Source organism: Sus scrofa, chromosome X, assembly GCF_054392235.1.
Source record: "Sus scrofa isolate SSC_HxYL_T2T_F1_AM1 chromosome X, Sscrofa_HxYL_maternal_Yorkshire_Landrace_v2.0, whole genome shotgun sequence".
NCBI classification, from domain to species: Eukaryota; Metazoa; Chordata; class Mammalia; order Artiodactyla; family Suidae; genus Sus; species Sus scrofa.
The window spans coordinates 43,791,984-43,805,200 of record NC_139401.1 but is presented as its reverse complement, the minus strand read 5'-3'; the positions used below and the strand labels follow the sequence as shown (position 1 = coordinate 43,805,200).

The window sequence follows — 13,217 nt, the reverse complement described above, 5'->3', positions numbered from 1 at the left end:
GGGTCCAGTCAGAGCTGCGGCTGCCAGTCTATACCACAGCCACAGCCACGCAGGATCCGAGCCACATCTGCAGCCTACCCCACAGCTCACGGCAATGCCAGATTCTTCACCCACTGACCACGGCCAGGGATGGACCCTGTGTCCTCATGGATGCAAGTCAGATTCATTTCCGCTGAGCCACGATGGGACGTCCTGTTGTGTTACTTTCAAGTATACAACAAAGTGATTCCGTTGTGCATCGATACATATTCTCTTTCAGATTCTTTTCCACTATAGATTATTACAAGGTATTGAGAAGAGTGCCCTGAGCTATGTAGTAGGTCCTTGTTGGTTATCTGTTTTATATATAGTAGTGTGTATATGCCAATCCCAGCCTCCCGGCACTCTTACAGGGAGACGGAGGAGACTGGCTGGGGCTGTGTGCTTCCCTAGACCAGTGTGAGGCTGTCGAACGTTCCAGTTAGTTGGGGAGCAGCCTCTGTGAGTGTGGACTTACCCCAGCCAGGCAGATTCGCCCGGGGCCAGTGCAGTGGTTCCTAAAACTTGAGTCACTCAAGGGTCACCTTCATGATTTGGGCCCCATCACAGAACCTAGTGCCTGCATCGTTATTTTTTTACTATTTTTATTTTTTATTTATTTATTTATTTATTTATTTATTTTTGTCTTTTGTTGTTGTTGTTGTTGGTATTTCTTGGGCCGCTCCCGCGGCATATGAAGGTTCCCAGGCTAGGGGTTGAATCGGAGCTGTAGCCACCGGCCTACGCCAGAGCCACAGCAGCGCAGGATCCGAGCCGCGTCTGCAACCTACACCACAGCTCACGGCAACGCCGGATCGTTAACCCACTGAGCAAGGGCAGGGACCGAACCCGCAACCTCATGGTTCCTAGTCAGATTCGTTAACCACTGCGCCACGACGGGAAATCCCCTGCATCGTTATTTTTTAAAATATTTTTCTTTAAATCAACTTGACGTTGCCTCTCTTTTTTCCTCCCCATAGCCTCTTTCTAAGCAGTGATAGCTGTGAAATCTGAAATGCTCATTCTGTCTTTTCAACTCTACAACTCTGAAAAACATTCCCCTGCAGCCTGAACACCCTCTAAAATCGTGGCAAGCGCGTTGGCATTCTGTTCACAGCAACTCTGTTGAAATGCAGTCCTCACTATGGAAAGAAGAGCTGCTTTTCCCAAATCCTTCCACCAATAATAGAATTAGGGAGCTCCTGCTGTGGTTCAGTGGGTTAAGAACCGGACTAGTATCCTCCATGAGGATGCCTGTTGGCTCCCTGGCCTCGCTCCGTAGGTGAAGGATCCGGCATTGCCGTGAGCTGTGGTGTAGGTTGCAGACGCGGCTCGGATCCCACGTGGCTGTGGCTGTGGTGTAGGCCGGCGGCTACAGCTCCGATTGGACCCCTAGCCTGGGGACCTCCATATGCCACGGGTGTGGCCCTAAAAAGACAATAAATAAATAAATAACAGAATTAAAAGGCGGTGGGGGTGGAGGTGGGGGAGGAGGGTATCGCCGTGCTCCAGGAGGGGTGAACGAGGTTTAAGGGATGCTTTGCTGGTGTGTCTTGGGACGGGGGGTGCCTGTGTAAGGCTGATCTCTCTGTCTGCTCCTGGTGGGAGTCAGAGCGCTGCCTCCAAGAGTTTTCCTCTCTAATCCTCTAATGCCTCCTCTGCTCGGCTTGGCAGATCTTCCCGGGCGCCGAGGGCTGGCCGCTGCCCAAGTACCTGGGCTCCTGTGGCCGATTTCTGGTGAGCACCAGCACCAGCCCGCTCCAGGAGTTCTATGGTGCACCCCCTGACCAGGCGGCCGACCTAGCCTACCAGCTCCTGGGCGTCCTGGAGTCTCTAAGGAGCAACGATCTGAACTACTTCTTCTACTTCACCCACGTGGACGCCAGCATGTTTGGCATCTTCAACAACGGGCATCTGTTCATCCGAGATGCCAGCACGCTGGGCGTCATCGACAGGCAGGAAGGTACCCAGCATGGGCCTGGCCAAGCAGCTGTCACAGGGGAACAGGAGCTAGGGAGGGGTGACCAGGGGGTGGCACTCCTGGGCCTTGCGGGTCTGCATGTGTAGTAGAGCAGCCCGAGTTCGGGGACTGTTGGCTGTCTTGTAAACTGCCCCTCTCGCCCTGTTGAGTCTCTGCTCCCAAGGAGAACTGAACTTGACCTTGTCCATGGCCAGGGGAGGGGGCATTTTGCCTCATGGCATGGCCCCAACTCCACCCTCCTAGGGCACTGCTGCTGCCGATTGGGTCTGTGGGGCTCAGGGACCTGCACTGTCCCTCCTCACACACGGCCACGCCCAGAACCATCTCCCCCATCATCAGAGCCTTTCTTTTTTTTTTTTTTTTTTGTCTTTTTGGGGCCACACCCGCGGCACATGGAGGTTCCCAGGCTAGGGGTCGAATCCGAGCCACAGCTGCTGGACTACGCCAGAGCCACAGCAACTCAGGATCCGAGCCACGTCTGCGACCTACACCACAGGTCACAGCAACACCAGATCCTTAACCCACTGAGCGAGGCCAGGGATTGAACCCGCAACCTCGTGGTTCCTAGACGGATTTGTTAACCACTGAGCCATGACGGGAACTCCTAGAGCCCTTCTCATCCAATGCTTTTAGCCTTTATCTGAACCATCTGGCTGATTCACTGGCACATTTCACAATCCCTTTGGGCACCTGGGCTTTTTATTAAGTTTTCAAATTGGAAAAGCATGGCACCAAACAGGGTGTATGAGCGAATCATGTTTCTCACGGTGTGCACGGGCTCATCCAGGGTTCTAGAACCCTCCAAACATCCCAGTCTCTGCTGGGAACCAGATTTTTCCGAGCCCAATAATAAGACCGAGGGTTTTAACCTCTGATTTCTGATTTTGTTCATGTGAGAAGGCCTACAAAGAAAGGCCCATTAACCCACACTTAACTCATTTCCTGATTTGCCTTTAGTACGAAGAGTCACATTAGAAGAAATGGGGCTGATTCTAGAGTATTCGGGACACGTAAGCCACTGAACGTCAGGCCCACGACCACCGGTTGAATTCACATCCTGGACGGCTTGGTCTTTCCCCCAACTTTGTATTTAAAAGGGGCAAATGAAACCTGTCCTGGGACTTACTTGAGTTCTGTAAATCAGTCATAATCTTGGGAGCATCGCCATACACCTGTGAGCCCTATAATTTGAAGCCCGAGTTCTGGAAACTTCCATGCCCAGGCCTCATCTCGTTGGAGCAGAGAGACCCCTGCCCCCAGCCTCACCCCTCCCAGGTTCTCAGCAGGGGCCCTGGTGTTCCTGAGCCCTCAACCTCCCCTTGGCTGGAGGGGCTGGCCGCCTGAAGCCCTTTGCCCAGCCAGTCTAATTCGTGCCCCCCCCCCCCCCCCAGAACTCAGGCCGTAGGGCGTATAATAGCCTCCGTCTCTCTTGCAGGCAGCCAAGTAGCCGCCTGGACAGGAGAGAGTAAAGACATCTTTAGCTGCCTGGTCTCTGGCTGCCAGGCTGAGCTGCCCTCCTGCGACGCCATCCCCGAGAAGCAGAGCCTGGTGCTGGTGTGCGGGCAGGTGCTGCCCGCCCTTCTCCGGGCCAAGTTCCCGTCCCCGGTGCAGGAGGAGATAGACGCCGCGCTCGCTCATTGTGGGGAGGGGGCCCGGCCAGACCCTGAGGTCCTGGGGGCCGCCAGCCGGCTGAAGGACATCTTGAGGCCCCTGAGAACCTGCGACCCCAGATTTGCCTACCGCTACCCGGACTGCAAGTATAATGAGAAGTTCTGAGGCATCTTGCTGGCCTCGGGGGACCACATCCTTGGCCTCCCATTGCAGCGCCCTTTTAGACGTTGGGAGAAGGGCCCATTCCTTTCCCAGGGATGGAGGAACACGCCATCGATAGGGTGGCATGACCCCCATCCCACTCCCACCCCCAGCCCTGGCTGGGCCGTCACGGAAGAGCTCACGGCGGGGCATCGGCGGACTGGGGTGTGGCCCCTCGGCCTTGTTGAGCCTCCGTTTTCTCTCTTCAGCACCAGACTCTTGAGTTAATGAAACAAGACAGAGATGTGAACGGTCAGGAATCCATTCTGACTCCTCCCAGCCCAGGTCGTTACAGAGAATGTTCCAGAAGCATGCCCAGGCAGGGCCAATGAGACAGAGCCTGGGGAAGTCAGAAGGCTGGCATGGAGGAAAGACTGCAGGAAGGTGAGGCCCCTGGCCAGTAGCATGTTAGCCTTGGACAAGGGGAGCGCCCTTTCCTACTCCTGCGCCCTTGCCCTGCCCCGCTCCCCACACCGCCATGGGGTGAGGAGACTGCAGGTCAAGGGAACACACGGACAGAAGGTACCTCTGTTCCAGGGGTGCCCAGAGACATTTCATGGTGTGGGAAGAAGTCAGGAGTAAAAAGGGAAGATGGGGGCGGGGCGGGGCTGAGACGCAGGTGTCAGGACAGGATTACATGGGCAAGGATTGTAGGAAGGAGGATGCTTGCGTGGAAGGGAGGGAGAAAGGAGCCAGGGCCGCCCAGAAGCTCCATACGAGCCTGCCTGACCCCCCCGAGTGAGGGTGAGGAGGTCAGGTGGGAGCATCCTAGACTGCCGTCCAGGCAACCCAAGTCCATCAGCGTGTCCTCGAGGCAAAGCCAGCCAGCAGAGGAACCAAGAATACATGGCCCCTGTATTCCAGCCTCAGGGACCAGCCCGGAGGGAAGTGTGGCCTCAGCCCCACCAGCCACAAAACCAGATTTCAAAGCACCCCACGGGGCATTTAGCCAGCTCTGCTCCCTGGAGCAGGAGGTCTGTGAGTAGAACATTCTCGCTATAGCCACAGCTGGGGACCAGGGCCAGCTCTCTCCACACGGCCTCCAGGGCAGGACTCTAAGGAGTCTGAGAATTTTCATTCAAACTTGGCCTTAGAGGTCATTCTAAAAATATTTTTTTTCAAGGTCAGCCAACAGAATATATTTTATTCAGCAGTGTGTGTGTTTGGGACTTTCCAAATAGTGAGCCATGTGGTAAGTGGGTCTCCATGTAAACTGCCTGGGCCCCTCAAACATGAAGTGGGGGCTCCTTGGACCTTCACCCAGCCTCCCTGCCAGCTCTACCCCCCCAGGGCCCTCTCAGTTGGCCCCCTCTTTTCTACCTCTGAATCACCACCTATAAGGTCAGAATGCCTGGCTTAACAGGCTTCATGCTGCTGACAGGGGAAACTGAGGCCCAGGGAGGAAAAGCGGTTTGCTGGGATAGTTCTAGAACTCCTGCTACTAGTCCAGACTCCTCTTACCTTCCCCTTCAGCCTCCATCCTGCCCGGTTCTGGTCTCTTCACTCACATTTAAAGATGAGCCAAGAAAAGTCCTATTTTGTGGTACACTACGTTGCTGTTGGGGCTTCCCTTTTGACCTCTCCAGGCACTACTTCCGGGGCAACCGTGACAGTGAGGTTGCCAGGCCAAGTTTCTGGAAGGGCATGCTTGGGCTGCCTGAGAGTCTTTGGTCTGGAGGGTGAGGACTGACCACCCTTCCCAACCTGTTGTTTTTGTCCAGTGAAACTGATCTTAGACCTCCTGCCTTCTCTGTCTCTGAGTGGATACATTTCTATTGTTTTAAGACCCTCACTTCGGGGTCATTTGTTACAGCAGCCACAGGAAACAAACACATACTCTGAACTCTTAGTGTCTGCTTCCAGAGAACCCAACTTGAAATACTCCTCAACTCCAGTCTCTTGTGATGGATTCAAAAGCCAGACCCACCAGGAAGGAGTGTGTTATGTACCCAGACCCGGGAATGAGGCTTGCACGGTTGCGTTCCTCCACTTGCTAAGTCCCAGGCCTCATTTAAGACCCAAGCACTCCCTTGACCGGAAGCTTTTCCTAACAGCCCAGCCCCTCAGCGAGCTCTCTCCAAATCCCACCTCTGTACCCCTGAACCCCAGGTCTGCACCCATTTGAGGCTTATCCCAAGGATATTCCAGAGAGATCTGTGCCCCTCCTTCCCAGCCAGTTGGGAGCTCCCTGAGGATGGCAGTGGCACAGGGCCACTTTGTGTTCCCCATGGCAGCCAGCACAGGGCTGGGCACAGAGTAGGTGCTCAGAAAATGATCGGGCTGAGAACGTGTTCTTCAACCTTTTTTTTTTTCTTCCTTGTCTTTTCTAAGGCCACACCCGCAGCGTATGGAGGTTCCCAGGCTAGGGGTCTAATGGGAGCTGTAGCCGCCAGCCTATGCCAGAGCCACCGCAACGTGGGATCCGAGCTACATCTACGACCTACATACACCACAGCTCACGGCAACGCTGGATCCTGAACTCACAGAGCGAGGCCAGGGATCGAACCCGTGACCTCATGGTTCCTAGTTGGATTCGTCAACCACTGAGCCATGACGGGAACTGCAGTGTTCTTCAATCCTTTTTTGTTTGGTGTTCTTCATATACCATGTGCTCCAGACTGTGTCCACCACAAAATTCACAGGTTGAAATCTTAACCCCCTGTGTGATGGCATCTGGAGGCAAAGACTTTGGGAGGTAACTAGGTCATGTGGGTGGGGCCCTCATGAATGGGGTTAGTGCCCTCAATAAGAGAGACTCCAGGGAGCTCGCCCACTCCTTCCACCACGTCAGGACACAGCAAGACAGTCCTGGCTATCAACCAAGAAGATTGCTCTCGCCAGATACTGAATCTGCCAGCGTGGCCATCTTGGACTTCCCAGCCACTGGAACTGTGGGAACTAAATGTTTGTACTTTATAAGCCACCCAGTCTGTGGTACTGATACAGCAGCCTGAGTGGACAAAGCATGGCATCCTTCCCCTCAACACCCAGGAGAGCAGTGAATCCACACTCAAGACAACGCCAGCCAGAACAAAATCATTGCATTGGGAGTTCCCATGATGGCTCAGCAGAAAGGAATCTGACTAGTATTCATGGGAATGCAGGTTCGCTCCCTGGCCTCACCCAGTGGGTTAAGGATCCAGCATGGCTGTGAACTGTGGTGTAGGTCACAGACACGGCTCGGATCTGTTGTGGCTGCGGCTGTGGTGTAGGCCGGCAGCTGCATCTCTGATTCGACTCCTAGCCTGGAAACTTCCATATGCCACAGGCACGGCCCTCCATAAAAGGCAAAAAAAAAAAAAAAAAAAAAAATGGTCTTACCATATTCTCAGTCCCCTGGAGTCTGATTGGAGGCATTAGAGTGTTTTTTTCTGAGTTTTACTGGCCCCTGTCCTTTTGGCTGCAGGACTAGCTACATAATTTGTGGGGCCCAGTGCAAAATGAAAATGTGAGAATTGCGGCATGGGGCCAGCCATGCCTTAAATTAAGCACAGGTCCCATGCGACTGAATAGGTCACATGCTCACAAAGCCAGCCCTGGGTGCCTGAGAGGACTAATTAACCTCCACGTAGAGGGTTCTTGGGGTTTTCTGGGGTCTCACTTGACCTGCACAACCAAGGGGAGTAGCTGAGGAACCCGAGGTGATATATAAACTACTTAATAACCACCAGGGCAAAGAAATGGACATAGAACAGACTCCACTGGTGGCAGCTATCAGGTCGGTGTCCCTACAGCCCTGTGGTCAAGTCCCACTTTTCAGAATGTGGAGACTGCTCCCAGCAATTTGTTCAAAATGCCAATTTTTAGGTCTCCTGCTTTCCCAGTCCTCCCCTGTAGCATCTGACTTCTGCCTGTCTCTGATTGCATGAGCCTGAACGGAGATGTAAAAAGAAATACTTTGTTGGACTTGTGTTCATTTTGGAAAGATCTAGAGCCCAAATATTTTTGTTGGACTTGTGTTCATTTTGGAAAGATCTAGAGCCCCAGAAGCCGGCAGACCTGCTTTCAAATCATGACTCTGCCAGTTACTGTGTAACCTTGGGCAGGTTGCTTAACCTCTCTGAATCTCACTTTCTTCATCCATAAAATGGTGAGAAAAAGATTTACCCTCACAGAGTTATTGGTCTGTTTAAATAATACACTGTCTCTTGGAGTTCCATTTGTGACTCAGCGGGTTACGAACCCTACTTGGATCCGTGAGGATGCGGGTTCCATGCCTTGCTCAGTGGGTGAAGGATCCGGCGTTGCCGTGAGCTGTGCTGTAGGTCGCAGATGTGATGTGGTCCGGATCTGGCGTGGCTGTGGCTGTGGTGTAGGCCGGCGGCTGCAGCTCGGATTCGACCCTTAGCCTGGGAACGTCCGTATGCTGCAGGTGCAGCCTAAAAAAGCTATAAAAAAGGGAGGGGGGAGAAATACAGTCTCTCAAGAGCCTGGCACACACGGGCATTCTAGATTTGATGGTAAATGGAGGGAAGGAGCAGAGGGCTATCTGGCAGAAAGTGCTCTACAGCCAAGGTGAGTGCTGCAGCCGTTTGGGAGGGACCCCGATCCCTGGCCCAAGACTCAGAAGAACCTCCAGGTTGCTGCAGGCTGCGAGATAGTCTGAGACTGGGGCCATTTCTCTTCCCTCCCCATATCCAGACTCTGAGCTGATCACGAAAGGCAGCTGGGCAGCCCCTGCATTCGCCAGCCCAGCCTGGCCCTCCCTCAGGCTCAGAAGGGAATCCTTTTCAGGCAGGATACGTGGGGGGCCTCGAGATGTCCATTCACACTCAGTATCCAGGCGCCCCAAGTATCCATCTTGGCCCGTCGAAAGCTCCAGGCTCCCTGCCTGTGCGTGGTGATGTGGCTTTTCTGCCCACTCCAGGCCTGTCGCCCACAGATATTGGCACAGCTGCACTCAGGTGCACACAAGCATACTCCAGTATGTCCCCAGCTCTTTGGGTCCTTGTTTAAAATCGGTTGCAGCTGCGGGCTGTGCAGGGGTGGGTCAACACCCACACAGGGGGCTCTCGAAATGTGCAGATAGAATAAAACCCTCCAAGAAGGCAACCTAGAGGAAGAGGCCAGCCAAGGGGAGCTGAGCAACCAGTTCAAGTGGCTTTAGAGAAGCAGACGAGGAGAGGGAGCACCCCCAGCCCACTAGGGTGACCAGGGCATAGTCTGAGGCTTGAGCTGTCTGTGGTGGCGGTGGTGCAGCTGCACAGAGGGAGCAGCGGCTCTGGCAGCAGACTTGTTGGTCTGCCTGCAGATCCTGCGCCAGCTCCTCTAGCAAAAGGCAGCTCGTGGGGCTTATTTATTGCAGTGTTGTTTGTCATTGCAAATACTGGAAACAACCTAAATGCCCGCACATGAGAGAATGTTTGCATGAACTGCAGTGCATCCACACAACGGAGTGCTGTGCAGCCCTCCAAACGAATAAAGGAGATCTCTCGGAGTTGATATGGAATTGATTTGTAAGATGACAAATTAAGTACAAATTAAGATTTGTAATTTGACAGTGACGTGAGAAAAAAAAAGCAAAGCACACAAGAGTATTTCTCAGATGCTACCTTTCATGTAAGAAAGAAGGAAATATTGAGTTCCCTGGTGGCCTAGCAGTTAAGGATCTGGCATCATCACTGCTGTGGCTCTGGTGGCTGCTGTGGCGCAGGTTCAATCCCTGGCCCAGGAATCTCCACATGATGCAGGTGCAATCAAAAAAAAAAAAAAGAGAGAGAGAGAGAGAGATAACACACCTGTGTATCCATTCACCTGAGATGCAAAAAATATATATGTGTGTGGAATAAAGAATACACCAGAAGCTAAGGAGATACCTACAGGGGGTGGGTGTCAATGGGGTGGGGGAAAAAAGAGGAATGGGGGTGGGACTGGGGGGATGAGGAAGGGGGAATCTTTTCTGAGTCTACCTTTTTGCACAAACCTGACTCTTAGAACTATGGGAATGCCTCGCCTGACCTACAACTAAATAACGAAGGTCAAACAGGATACAGGTTGAACTAAAATGAAATACAAACCATAACAGATGGGCCCAACTCAATTACAAATGAGTAAAATTGCTACGCAGAGGAAATAATCTAAGTAACATGAAAGTAAGACTTTTTTTTTTTTTTTTTTTTTTTTTTTGCTTTTTAGGGCCACATCCGCAGCATATGGAGGGTCCCAGGCTAGGGGTCCAATCGGAGCTACAGCTGCCGGCCTACACCACAGCCACAGCAACGCAGGATCTGAGCTGCATCTGCGACCTACACCACAGCTCATGGCAACGCCGGATCCTTAACCCACTGAGCGAGGCCAGGGATCAAACCCATAGCTCATGGTTCCTAATCAGATTCGTTTCCACTGCACCATGATGAGAACTCCCAAAGTAAGTCTTTTGACTACATGGTATAAGACTAAAAACAAAAAGAACTGCGAACACACTTTCAAATGGCTAATTTTATATTATGTGGATTTCACCTCAGTTTAAAAGGAGAGAGGAAAGAGGAACCATCTACAAAAATTGTGCTCTAGGAGTTCCCGTCGTGGCACAGTGGTTAACGAATCTGACTAGGAACCATGAGGTTGCGGGTTCGATCCCTGGCCTCGCTCAGTGGGTTAAGGATCCGCCAGTGCCGTGAGCTGTGGTGTGGGTCGCAGACGTGGCTCAGATCTGGTGTTGCTGTGGCTATGGTGTAGGCCGGCAGCTGCAGCTCCGATTCGACCCCTAGCCTGGGAACCTCCATATGCTGCCGGTGCAGCCTAGAAAGAAAGAGAGAGAGAGAGAGAGAGAGAGGGAGGGAGGGAGAGAAAGGAAGAAAGAAAGAAAGATATTTCCTAGCTCTGAAAAAAAGAAAGAAAGAAAAAGGAAGGAAGGAAGGAAGGAAGAAATATATTTCCTAGCTCTGTCTCTGAGATGGCCTCTAAGCAGGAACACCCCAGGACCTAGTGCCTGGGTCTTGGTTTCTTCAGTAAAAGAAAAGAGCCCTTGGTAAGAGTGGCTGATTCTAAGATTAAGAACAGGGACAGTATAAGATGAACCTGGAATAATCTTGTGCTGCCAGAAAGGAGGGAGGTGCTCAAAAAATTGGGGAGTTCCCGTCATGGCGCAGTGGTTAACGAATCCGACTAGGAACCATGAGGTTGCGGGTTCGGTCCCTGCCCTTGCTCAGTGGGTTACCGATCCGGCGTTGCCGTGAGCTGTGGTGTAGGTTGCAGACGCGGCTCGGATCCTGCGTTGCTGTGGGTCTGGCGTAGGCCGGTGGCTACAGCTCCGATTCGACCCCTAGCCTGGGAACCTCCATATGCCGCAGGAGCGGCCCAAGAAATAGCAACAACAACAACAAAAGACAAAAAGACAAAAAAAGACAAAAAAAAAAAAAAAAAAAAATTGGGGGCATGTTAAAAAGACACAGGAGCCAGCTTGAAGGGGCTGCCAGTAGCTAAATTGGGGACACTTTGAATATAAAATAAATAATGATAACCCATAGAATAAAGTCAATTCTTAAGCGACCATACAGATAAAAATAAACATATAAATAAACAAATGGGGGAGGCAAGAGTTCTTCTTAGAGTAGAATTCCAATGAAAAAACATAGAAAAAATGATGGGAATGGAAAAATCACCACTGGGCAAACACCACGGTCTTAATTCCCACAGGCAAGAATCGTCTGCGGGGGAGTTCCCACTGCAGCAGATCAGGTGTAGGACATGGCATTGCTGCAGCCGTGGCCGAGCTCACAGCTGCAGCTTGGATTCGATCCCTGGCCCAGAACTTCCATGTGCCATGGGTATACCCCCCCCCAAAGAAAATGGTCAATGGGGGCTAAAACTAGTAGATCCAAGTGTGAGAAAGGAGATGCTGGCATCACCTCAAAGTTATCTTGTCACTTACATACTCATTAATTATGAGGGGAAAAATAGTAAATTTACGCTGAAGAAACCTGGCAGACGATTTTAACCAAGTGGTCAAGGTCAGCATCACTGGTCGTAAGTCCCGTAGACACCATGTACCCTCTGCTATGAGGCACTGAGAAGGGCACAGCCTCCCTGTGGTGGTTACCTTGCCCAAAATGCCAAACCTCAACTGAATCCTGAGAGCACAGCAGACAGATTGAGGGACAAGCTGCAATTAGCCACGAGAGACTAAGAAAGACTAAATAACCATCACTTATTGGAAGAGATTAAGGAGACATAAGATCTACGTACAAGGTGCGGTCCTTGACTGCATCCTGGAGCGAGAAAAGAAACTCATGGACTTGGAGAACAGACTTGTGGTTGCCAAAGGGGAAGAGGAGGAAGTGGGATGGACTGGGAGGTTGGGGTTCATAGATGCAAACTATTGCCTTTGGAGTGGAGAAGCAATGAGATCCTGCTGTGTAGCACTGGGAACTCTGTCTAGTCACTTGTGATGGAGCCTGATGGAGGATAAGGTGAGAAAAAGCATGTATATGTGTATGTGTGACTGGGTCACTTTGCTTGCTGTGTAGTAGAAAATTGACAGAACACTGTAAGCCAAGTGTAATGGAAAAAATAAAAATCATTTAAAAACCAAAACAAAAAGAAAAAAGTAAAAAAAAAAGGAGTTCCTGTTTTGGTGCAGTGGAAATAAATCCAACTAGGAACCATGAAGTTTCGGGTTGGATCCCTGGCCTCACTCAGTGGGTGAGGGATCTGGCGTTGCCGTGAGCTGTGGTGTAGGTCACAGATGTGGCTCGGATCCTGTGTTGCTGTGACTGTGGTGTAGGCCAGCGGCTGTAGCTCCGATTGGACCCCTAGCCTGGGAACCTCCATATGCTGCGGGTGTGGCCCAAAAAAAAAAAGAGTCCAATTCCCCCTTCACTCCCCCCGACCCAACCTCTCCACCCCCAGCCATTTAGCTGAATCCATCGTTCCGCCTCCTGCCCCTACCTGGAGCTTCTCTCTGAAAAAATATCATGCTTTAGGGGGAATTGGGCCAAAAGCTAGTTAATATTACCATCATCAAAATAACACGTGTTTTTGTGTTTTTAAAATAATCCTACCTCAGGCAGACAGAATTTCAGGAAAAGAGGCAAGTCATGGAAACTTGATGAAAATATAATCCTCTCGAAAAGCAATTTGGCAACGTTCATCAGGAGCCTCCAAAAGGATTTCGCACTCTGCCCAATAATTTCACTTCTGGGACGCTATCCAAAGGAAGTAATCAAGAATGCAGAGCGATTTGTGCACAGACTGTTAAAAATCACGGATGGAACACTTGTAACCCCTACTAAAGTGAGAGTGAGTGGAATTTTTCATAGGCATAAACCACCACACAGGGGGAAATGAGAGAGGAGAAAAATAGAAACAAAATTTTGGAAGCTGGAAATCAAATAGCTTAGCAGGACCAAAAGAACTGAAGCCTAAGCGGGCAGCAGAGGATGCTGAGAAGGATCCCAACTGACAC

At 51.4% G+C, this 13,217-nt stretch overlaps 1 protein-coding gene across 8 annotated transcripts in view; it reads left to right on the top strand.

Moving 5' to 3' along the window:
- Positions 1 to 12,371, top strand: part of DIPK2B (divergent protein kinase domain 2B) — a 48,439-nt gene extending 36,068 nt beyond the window's left edge. For 2 of the 8 annotated variants that reach the window (XR_014835293.1, XR_014835292.1), the window contains exons 4-6: positions 1,693 to 1,981; positions 3,435 to 6,277; positions 6,916 to 7,913. Coding sequence is in view for 2 of the 8 variants with exons in the window: in XM_085007833.1 (XP_084863959.1) it covers positions 1,693 to 1,981; positions 3,435 to 3,775 (630 nt within the window). In the remaining 6 variants the exon portion in view is untranslated. Of the gene's footprint in view, positions 1 to 1,692; positions 2,424 to 3,434; positions 7,914 to 8,141; positions 9,249 to 10,604 lie in introns of those variants that run through there. The other 6 variants (XM_085007833.1, XM_013986078.3, XR_014835296.1 and 3 more) reach the window with 5 other exon arrangements.
- Positions 12,372 to 13,217: the final 846 nt, after the last annotated feature.